Source organism: Natrix helvetica, assembly GCF_964273705.1.
Source record: "Natrix helvetica genome assembly, chromosome: 2".
NCBI classification, from domain to species: domain Eukaryota; kingdom Metazoa; phylum Chordata; class Lepidosauria; order Squamata; family Natricidae; genus Natrix; species Natrix helvetica.
Genome location: NC_138552.1, coordinates 197,052,230 through 197,063,486, shown reverse-complemented (window position 1 = coordinate 197,063,486; position 11,257 = coordinate 197,052,230). Strand labels below are relative to the sequence as shown.

Sequence of the window (11,257 nt, the reverse complement as noted above, 5' to 3'; positions counted from 1 at the left end):
CTTCATTCGTTTTGAATAGAACAGTAAATGTATATTTATGCTTAATAATTGAATTTGGTATGAAAAGGATGTTAATCATGTGACCCTATCTAATATTTGTTATCCAGTATATATGAAAATCTCTGTATTTGGGGAAACATTGGTAGAAGAGAAACGTTTTGTTCAGATATTCCTGAAGGATATATATTGACATGTTTCATATATTCACAGAATTCAAATGTTGGATGGATTTGCACCTTTTGATTTTAAGACAAAACCTTCATGGTTTAACCCCTATTATTTAGGTAAGTTTTCTTCTTTTCTATCTGTGATCATGAAACAACTAGAAGGCCATTTTCTATCAAAATGCTTCAAGCGCTTGATTTAAATTTAAATGCAAACACCAAATACAAATTATCCCACCATTAACTCCTTAAAAATTCTTCCAGGTTTCCATACAACATCAATCTAAGATGACTGATGTTGTATGGAATCTGGGAAGAATTTTTAAGGAGTTAATGGTGGGGTAATTTGTATACGGTGTTTGCATTTATGAATATCAATAGATTTGCTTTACATATTGAAAAAAGACACATGGTTTCAAGATAAATGCAGTGTGTGAGATATATAAGCTAGATGGCTTAACCTGCAGTGGCTATCTTAGGTGAGTCTGGAGGACGCAAACAGTATCAGATCTCTTCCTGTTCCTTCTAATTTGGGGATATATAATACTACATAGCTTTATGACATTTTTACTTTTTATTTCCCTTCCAAATTCTTTTGGAAAACAATCATCTTTACTCATATTGATCTAAGAACACAGAGAATAGGCCAGGAGTACCATGAACTCATGACTATTCTCTCTAGTCTAGATGATAATTTCTAGATGTTGAGACTCTAGAAAGAGTGCAGAGAAGAGCAACAAAGATGATTAGGGGACTGGAGGCTAAAACATAAAGAACGGTTGCAGGAACTGGGTATGTCTAGTTTAACGGAAAAAAGGACTAGGGGAGACATGGTAGCAGTGTTCCAATATCTCAAGGTTTGCCACAAAGAAGAGGGAGTCAATTTTATTTTCCAGGTGCTATTCTCCAAAGCACCTGAGGGTAGAACAAGAAGCAATGGGTGGAAACTAATCAAGAAGATTAGAACTAAGGAGAAATTTCCTGACTAAACAATTAATCAGTGGAACAACTTGCCTCCAGAAGTTCTGAATGTTCCAACATTGGAAGTTTTTTAAAGAAGATGTTACAATACAATAGTAGAGTTGGAAGGGACCTTGGAGGTCTTCTGGTCCAACCCCCTGCCTAGGCAGGAAACCCTATACCGTTTCAGACAGATGGCTATCCAACATCTTCTTAAAGACTTCCAGTGTTGGGGCATTCACAATTTCTGGAGGTAAGCTGTTCCACTGATTAATTGTTCTAACTGTCAGGAAATTTCTCCTCAGTTCTAAGTTGCTTCTCTCCTTGATTAGTTTCCACCCATTGCTTCTTGTTCTACCCTGTGTTGGATAACCATTTGTGTGAAGTGGTATAGGGTTTCTTCCTTAAGCAGGGGTTGGGCTGGAAGACCTCCAAGGTCACTTCCAACTCTGTATTCTATTCTGTTCTGTTCTGTTCTGTTCTGTTCTGTTCCGTTCCGTTCCGTTCCGTTCCATTCCATTCCATTCTATAATAAGGAGAAGACAAAGCTTGTCCTCTGGGAGCTGGTATTTTTTGGATGCTTGATTTCTGCAGGGCAAAGTCCAAGATTGCATGGGAGGACTTGGGAATCAGCGATCAGTTTATAGAGCTGTTCTGTGAATCTTAATATTTCTAGAAACCAGTGGGAGATTGTGGCAATCAAAATGCTTTTTCTCACCTTACCTTGGCATCTTCCATTCAGTTAGAGACACCCAAGTCACCTGGTTATTAATATAGTAATTCTAGGTGTTAGATATTTGCATAAACTGCTGTAGTCTTCACTCAGGTCTGCCGTTTAGGCGGGAACAAAGGGTTACTCTGATTGGTCGGGAGGTCTGCCAGCTCCCCATAAAAGGGGAGCTGCACGACCCCGTATTCAGCTGGATCGGATCTACTTGACTAAATAAAGAGCTGTTGTCACGATCGTCCGGAGTCTGTCCTCTCCTTGTCCGAATCTAACACTAACTATAATGAGTGAATTCATATTATGAAAAAAAAATCTCAACACCATTTAGGACCTTCATGTTATATCTGCATCCGCCCAATATTTATTTGCTCCATTAATACCTAATTGCCAACAGGGTGTTCTGTTGAGGAAAATATATTTCACCAGAAAAAAAAAGGCCAGAGGCTTGTCTAATAGGAATGAAAGTAATTATCCCAATAGATGAATTATTGAAATGGCATCTCTTCAAGTCACACATTATGGTAACTCACGACACATTAAAAAACGTTAACATTGATACAAAGCTTCTACAGATAATCACTAGCTAGACTGAAATTTTTCCCCTATGTGCCTCATGATAAAATTAGTTACATTGGTCATAGGTTGTGGCCTTGTCATGCTCCATCAACATTCATGGAAATGCAACTTTCACTATTGAGCAGTTGCATTCTGCTTAGTCACTAATTTCCCAGTGAATTATCCTTCAGGTCACATTACCCACACTAATAGCCACTCCATTAGACCTTACCTTTGCATTGTTCAGAGTACTCCAGAGCATGGGTTCTTTCTTAATCACTAAACAGATTGCAACCATTTCTACTTAGAAATGTTAGATATCACATCAGAGCTGGATATTAAATTACACCTTTTCTCATACTTAAAACTCCTGGTGTGACTTGACTCAAGACTTGGGTAGATTAAAACCTTTATTGCAGACCAGAGTAAAACCTTAACACAATGATTATCCACTGTGGAGCAAAGAAGTCTTTAGGTCAGTACTTCAAGAACTTAAAACTCATGAATGTTTCCTCACAGTTTTCAGAGTGAACAGGCATTAGGCCATTCTCTAGGGCAGAGGTCTCCAACCTTGGCAGCTTTAAGACTTGTGGACTTCAACTCCCAGAATTCCTCAGTCAAAGCTGGTTGAGGAATTCTGGGAGTTGAAGTTCACAAGTCTTAAAGCTGTCAAGGTTGGAGACCCCTGCTCTAGGGATAGCCTTGGAGATTACTTTACATAACAATTCTGTCTACTCGGAGGACTGCTGGTTCCTGCCTTATCAGCCTTAACATTTCCAATGAATAAGATTGCCTCCTAATGTTGTCTCAAAGTTCCAGATTTGTAAGCCAACAACTAGGTTATTATAGCTGTCAAGTAGCTTGAGTTTTTCCAGTCTGGGTATGATGAAAAGAGACTTGACAACTATGTAAGGGAAATGATGATTATAGACAATCTATGAAAAATTCATCTTCAATCTAATAATAGTTTTAAAAAGGTGTTTTCTTACCTTTCATAACTATAGAACAAAAGTAATTTTATGTAAGTGTCAGTATGATCAGAAGCAAAGAATAATGCCGTAAGGTTTATTATTTTTAAACTCTCATAATTTTAAGCTCTTCAAGAATTTTACCAATTTAAGTAATGTCTCATATATCTTCCTGACATTATTATTATGACATCCTCAGTAAAATGTACATCATGACAATGAAATGGAGCAAAGGTGTCAAGATGTCATTCCAGGATATGTTTTAGGGAAAACCATTAATTAATTCGTATGTATGTATGTATGTATGTATGTATGTATGTATGTATGTATGTATGTATGTATGTATATCCCTCCCTTCTTCCTCTTTCTCTTTTTGATGTTATTGGCAATTTTGTTTTCTAATTTGGTAAAATTGAATAACATTTGTTTGTTTTCTTGATTTAAAAAAATAGTGGTATTTGGGGATTGGCAGAGAGAGTTCTCTTTCTTTTCCTTTTTTCTTTCAAATCTTGGAAATTAAAAGAACAAATCATTAGCTGGAGTATTGTGCTCTCTACTTCTTTCTTTTCCTGGCCTCAGAAGTGCTGTGGTTACAGATGTGTGAAAAGAGACCAATTCCCTGGGCTTTGACCTGGGGGATTGCAGTACAGCAATTAGAGTAATGACCAGATGAACTGTTGAAAGTTGGAAGAATAAATTACAGACACAATTCTTAGTATCCTACAGAAATCAAAGTAGTATTGCTCTTCACTCCACAGATTTTCCTGATTACTGAGAACAGCTATGATTAAATGGACGTTTAAAAAAAGCCTAGGCTTTCTATTAAAATTCAGAAAACCTGCTTTCACTCTGTTATACTAAAATGGATATTGGTACTGATTCTGGATGATGCAGGATCAGCTTTTTGGAGAATAAGGTGGATTCCATGTGAAAAACCAAGCACACTGAGAAGCAACCATTCAAGACAATACTTGAATCTGTGCATTTTAAATTTAATCTTCTTCATCAGCCTACTGTTAATCTATGTAACAATGTACTCTTAAATTACTTAAGTATGTAATAGAAGTCCGATCATGATAGCAAGACTAACTATGTGCATTACATTCTTTTGGAAAGCTAGCAGCATAGTAAAAATTGTGACACTTTTCTATCTTTATAAAAATGAGGATTTAACAAGTTAATAATGTTTTGGTAACTGCCATGTCATCTATAGAGCTGTGGTGGCGCAGTGGTTTAGAATGCACTACTGAAGGCTACTTCTGCTGCCTGTCAGCTGCCTGCAATTTGGCAGTTCAAGTCTCAGTTTTCCATCCTTCTGAAATCAGTAAAAGGATTGTTGCTGGCAATATGCTGATTCTGTAAACCACTTAGAGAGGGCTGTAAAGTACTGTGAAGCGGTATATAAGTCTAAGTGCTATTGCTATAGGCAAGAAATTGTTCCTACACTATCAGCTATGTAGTTTCTTTTAATGTATTGGGTAATGCATACACTGGTCCAAACACCCTTCAAAAAGTGATCCTGTGGGACAGGATTGTCTTATTCTATATCATATCTCCTTACATAAAAACTGAGCACCCTAAACATTTGGTTTAAAAATGAACTTGACCCCACTTGCTATTCTCTCAGAGAGTAGGAATAGTTTAGGGGTGGCAGACTTATGAACATGTGGCAGGATAGAATGTTCTGGCATACCATAAATATATTGCTTCCATCGACTCCCCATAGCAATAGCAATAGCACCTAGACTTATATACCACTTCATAGTGCTTTAAAGGCCTATCTGAGCAGTTTAAGGAGTTCAGCTTATTGCCCCCAACAATTTGGGTCCTCATTTTACCAAAGGACTTCCAAAGGATGGATGTCTGAGTCAACCTTGAGCCAGTCAGGATCGAACTGCTGGCAGTCAGTAGTATTCGCCTGCAACATTGCATACTATGCCACCATGGCATCATCTATTTCTTAATCAGTTTTCCCGTCAGCAGATTAAACTGAAAAGCCCAAAAGACAATAGTAAGTGTAGTTATATACTAATACTATAAATAGAAGGCACAGGAAAAATAATAAAATTCAGTCTAAAATTATATATCTGTATCAGAGTTTGTGAGAAACACAAACCCAAATTTATCTCCAAGGATTTTGTGTTGGCCATCAGCCATGTAAAGATTACTTTACAGACTGAGGATAGCATACTGTTGTCAGACTGCTCCTATCTTTAATCTGATATTTGGAAATTTAGCAGACTTAGAATTAGAAAGCACTGAACAAAAAAAGTCCCATTTATTGTTTTAATGCATTTCTGTGTTTCTAGTTCTTATAATATCAATGGAAATAGCCTATGTCATCTCTGGCCTGCTCTTTGCCTTGCTAGTAGAAGAATGGGTTTGGGATTATGCCATTACCGTTACAATCATTCACATCACAGTAACTTCAGCAGGTAGGTATACTGTTTATTAAATAACATTACTCCATAAAAACGATAGCCGATGATTTTCGAAAGCAGTTTTATAGATATGCATTCACATTGTCGGTTTTATCTTCTTACTGAAGACGTAAAGTAGGTTAAAAGAAACAAACAGTGCCAACAGCTCTAGCACACTACAATATATTGGATTACAGCTGCTATTAATTTTAGCCAGTATAGCCCATTGCTTTGCTGTGGCAAATTACTTGAGTTGGTTAGAGGAAGGATATTCCAGAATCATCCATGCTTTCAGACAGGAGCTTTTTCTTTAAATATGTGTATATTTCCTTAATATACACATTCGCATACATATTGTATGTAATTATGTGATTTTCATCTTTTTTGTAACTCAGAAGATTAATTGCTTTTCAGTTTTTCTTTGCTGAAGGTGAAAAGGGTCACTTGTAACGAACATAAACATTCTGGCTGAAATGAAATATGCTGTACATGGAAATAATATGAGTATTGCTTTAAAATTGGACTGTAAGTGATAGCAAATGTTGAATGAATGCATCCTGGATGTATGTCACCAAGTTGGCAGGATGTGGGTGACAGTATGTTAACTTGCAAGGTAATTTCTAGGTTATAGTTTGCACAGAATAGGGTAAAATTGGCTTTGGGTGTACTTGTGACATACTCCCCCCCCCCGAAAAACAGGCCAATATTGTCTTTGTCATTAACAGGGAATGCCAAATAGGCAGAATTGAGGTTGAATAACCTAGTCTATAGCTTCTGTAGGCTACTAAACAACTTTTAGGTAATCCTTAATTTATGATGGCAATTGGGACTGGAATTTTCACTGATAAGCAATGTGGTCAAAAGGCATGCCTGCATCGCTCAGTGATGGCAATCCCTGCAGTCATGGTTGTCTTTGTTAACCTAATGCCAAGATTGCTAGGTGAGGCAATTTCCTGCTAACTTTCCCATTGAGGGAATTCATGAGGGGGGAGGGAACCCAGTGACCTGTGACCTTCCCTGCTGGCTTCCCCATTGATTTTCTGGGGAAGCTGACAGGGAAGATTGCAAATGGTGAACACATGATCACACGGCACCACAACTGGTCATAAGTGCAAGTTCATTGTCAGGCATCAAATTGCAATCATGTGATCACAGAGTTGATGGGATGGCAGAAACCCTGAGGATTGATTGTAACCACAATTTGCGCAGCATGGTTGTAATTTCAAATAGTCGCTGAACAAATGTTTATCGGTTGAGGACATCCTGTATATAAAAGCCTTGATTTGGCAAAGCCATGATATGTGGTGGAAATCACAGGGTACTTTCCATGGCTAATAGAAGGTTATGACTTGGAAATAAGAGGAGTGAATGGCAGACAGCATGTATTAACAAGGGAAAAATAGTTATGTTCTGAGTCTATGCAATTAAGAGAAATGAGAAAGATGTAAGAGACCTGAACGAAGGCAAAGAATTTTGTGGAGAAGAGTTGATGAATACATGCAAGGAAGTGAAGGTATAAGTTTAATTATGAAAAAAAAATGGCTAAACTGTCGTGAGAAAGTATGAATTGGTTGTTGTGGGTGCATATGAAATAGGAATTTATTAGTTGATGATAATTGCATGCCCTTCTCTAGGGGCTATTGGTTCCAGGGATGGAATGGAAAAAGTGTTCAATGTTTTGAATGAACCCCATGTATGTGGGAATGTTGCATCCAGGAAAGGCATGAGGGGGAGGGTAGGTGGCAAAGCTTAAGAGAGCACATGGCAGGGTGATATCAGCTGAGAATAATGCAAGGGGGTCCTTCCTTCCTTCCTTCCTTCCTTCCTTCCTTCCTTCCTTCCTTCCTTCCTTCCTTCCTTCCTTCCTTCCTTCCTTCCTTCCTCCCTTCCCTAAATCCCATCCCATCCCAGCAGTTAGGTAAATGGCTGCTGCTAGGTGGAGAGAGAGAGAGAGAGTGAAAGATTAGCAGACCGGCTGCAAAATTTTCATGGAATTTTGAAAATGAAGATCATGTGACTGCAGCAGCAATCCGGCAACAGCCAGTAGCACCAAAGCAGACACAACTGTCCCAATTTTCATTCCCTTGGGAGTCATGGCTCCTGGATTTTGAACACATTTTGTAAGTTATCCCATTTTGAGTTAGCTTGGTTCAAAAATGGTTGCCCTATTATGCCCCATTTCACCTAGTTAAAGATCGTGACAATGAGAGTTTAGCGGCATATAAATGTGCAACCAAACATAAACAATAATAGTTATATTATATGCTACCTGATATGCTACAATGACTCTGGGTGGTTCACAACAATCAGAAGAAATTACAATAAAATAAATAAAACCACAAACCATGGCAAGCTCAACAAAGTGAGTGGTCTTACTCTCCCTCTATGGATGAAGAACAAGGACTTCATGGCTTTTCTAAACCATAGTAGATTGGAAAGTCCATTGAGATAATTTGGATACAAGGTTATTCTTGTGAACCAGCACAGAACTTTTATTAATTCTGAAAGATCTGAAATATATCCCTTCCCCCAGCACATCTCAGAATGCAGTTGATTAGCATTTAATAATGGTTTAAGTCTTGACCAAAAGTGCAGCCATCACCAAGCATATTGTGGGTGTAAATTCCCACTGAACAATTCTTTAGAAGGAAAGGAGAATGGGGAGACATGTAGTATCCCCAACTACTGGTTCAGAGAGGGTAATAGATGCCTAATAGGCACATAGTACCTTGACACATGACATTCTCATCTGCACAAGAACATGCCTTTTTTAAATATAGTTTTTAAACTGTGATAATTAACAGCAATGTACTCTATTGGTTTTTTTTTAAAAAAAATCAATTCTTTCCTAAAATTGATTTATAAGCCCAGTGGTGTTATATTCATTAAGATTTTTATTTTTTCTTTTCAAAGATAATGTTTGATGTTGGTATTTCTAGTCCTAATTTCATGTAGATCATAATTTTTCATTTTACAGTAATGGCTGAATTTCCATTGATGTTGCACTGGTGGGCAGCTTTAGGTATGTTTAAACAATTATGATTTTATCATCCCAAACAGTAAATCTATAATTTTGATAGCTAGGAAACATCACTCTACTAAAACATATCATTTAAAAAGAAATAGGGAAACAAGTCAATGCATACATCTTCACCTATCTCTGTGTTTGCAACTGTAATCTTCAGCATGATTGTTCAATCATAAATCACACAAATATATATCTTTATATAAATATATATTTGACATTTTATTGAATGCTAGAGCTTCAAGATCTTAAATTACACAGAAAGACAGACATACACTACGTGTCTGGTATAAATAATAGTGATGAAAAAAAATGTGCTTTTCAACATCAGAATGGAAATTCTAGACTTTCATATTGGATGAATATGTATTGGATGTAAATCAGGGGTGGGATTCACTTATCTTCTGTACCGGTTCACAAATGTTAGTGCATGGGGCACGGCTGTGCATGTGCACCACTTCTGTGCATGTGCAATGCTCGCACATTACGCTGGAGCAGGTGGGCGGAGCCTCCCATAGCCACCGCTACCAGTTTGTTGGAACGGATAGAACTGGCTGAATACTACCTCTGATGCAAATGCATATGTCAAATGACATATTTGATTATTTTTGATTAATGGCTGGATGAGAAATCACTAGAAAACCAAAGGTATAAGGAAGTTTTAAAAATGTATAATGTAATGTAATGTAATGTAATGCAATGCAGTGCTATAATATAATTAATATAATATAATATAATATAATAATAATATAATATAATATAATAATAATATAATATAATATAATATAATATAAATTTTTATATTATTGTCAAGAAATTACATGTTCATAGAGTCTTTAGGAATTGAGCTTAGTCAGTGGGAAATATTAACTTTTTATTTTAATTTTATTTATTTATCAAATTCAGCACCCATCACACATGATTCAGGAAGGTGTACAAGAAAAGCAATAAAACCATATAAAATCTGGAGTTAAAAACAAAAATAAAACTGAATTAAAAAGAACAATTGCCAAGTTAAAAGGCAGAGGAAATGCCTTCAAACCACCAGTTCTCCCCAGGGTAGCATGACACTCCTAGACATATGTATGGCACAGGACCTTGTTACTTGCGGGATCACATCCTCCCACACACATCCCTGCGGCCAATTCGCTCTCACAGGGAGGGGCTTCTCCTGGTGCCATCCACTAGGCAATGCCAGCGGGCGACACCAAGGAGTAGGGCCTTCTCTGTGATGGGCCCAACCCTCTGGAATGACCTCCCCCCCAACATTAGAACCACCACTGACTTCCGCTCCTTCCGACAAAAATTGAAGACTCACCTGTTCCGATTAGCAGGCCTGGCATAATTATAACTGTTACCTCCTGGTAGACATATTATTAACTGGTTATTTTAGGGGAATTGCTTTTAATTTAATTTGTGTGATATTTCTAGGGGTTTTAAAATTATATTTATATATACTGTTTAACTGTACAGTTCTTTTAACTCTCTTTTTAACCTCCTCCATATTTAACTTTACCTATTTATTATATTGTGATGTATTCTTTGCATGGACTGTACACCGCCCCAAGTCCCTTTTGGGAGAGGGGGCGGTCTAGAAGCGCAGTAAATAAATAAATAATAAATAAAATGTAAGTAGGGACGTTTTGAAGTTGATCCTGTGTTGTTTATCCTAAAGTCAGTACAAAATTCTTTTTAAGAAAAGACTGTTCAGAATAGCAGATAAATTATCTAAACACATAAAGGTTCTGTATAAACAGTTACAAGTTTCCCACTTTGAAGTAGTGAGACTTCTGTCCTGGTAAGATGTTGAGTGTTCTAAGGAAAAAGAATTCTACATAGCATGGATATGTGAAATATATTTATCAAGATTTCCTTAATTGTGCCCAACATTATAATGGTTGGAACTGGTTCTGCAGGCATACTCCATAATGAAAAGAGGCAGATACAAAGTAAATGGTGAGATTTATTGTAATTTTTCTTATTGAACCTGAAAAGAAAGGGGGGGGAAATCTCCTTAAAAACAGAAAAAAGCAGTAGCCTAAATAAGAAATATATTTCTATCCAGTAATATTATGAACACTAATATGGTTTTCTTTCTTTCTTTCTATATAGGGTCTGGCCTCATTTTAATGATTTGCAGTGGTCAATGTTTGGCTTTTTACCTGTTCAAGAACAATTTTATTTATCCTGTTCTTGATGATTTCTGAAATATTTTGTTCAGCCAGTGTCTCCATTATCTTTTTAACAAAACATGCCTGTATCAGCAGGTAATTTTCTGAAGAGCAGAATCAGAAACAACACTTCCATTACCTATTATTATTAGTGCTGTTTGGATATTTTTTTCATATTCTGCAAATGTTAAACCTATTTTTTTCTGGCTTAAAAAGGGCTTTTTGTGTGGACAAATGCTGGAAAGAGATAGAAAGAATATTTAAAGA

At 36.8% G+C, this 11,257-nt stretch overlaps 1 protein-coding gene across 1 annotated transcript; it reads left to right on the top strand.

Moving 5' to 3' along the window:
• Nucleotides 1–217: 217 nt before the first annotated feature.
• Nucleotides 218–11,026, top strand: TMEM244 (transmembrane protein 244; the record flags this gene model as incomplete). Its single annotated transcript, XM_081944486.1, has 4 exons — nt 218–284; nt 5,684–5,809; nt 8,772–8,816; nt 10,932–11,026. 4 exons carry the CDS (start codon nt 218–220, stop codon nt 11,024–11,026), a joined length of 333 nt encoding a protein of 110 aa, XP_081800612.1.
• Between the last annotated feature and the right edge of the window lie 231 nt (nt 11,027–11,257).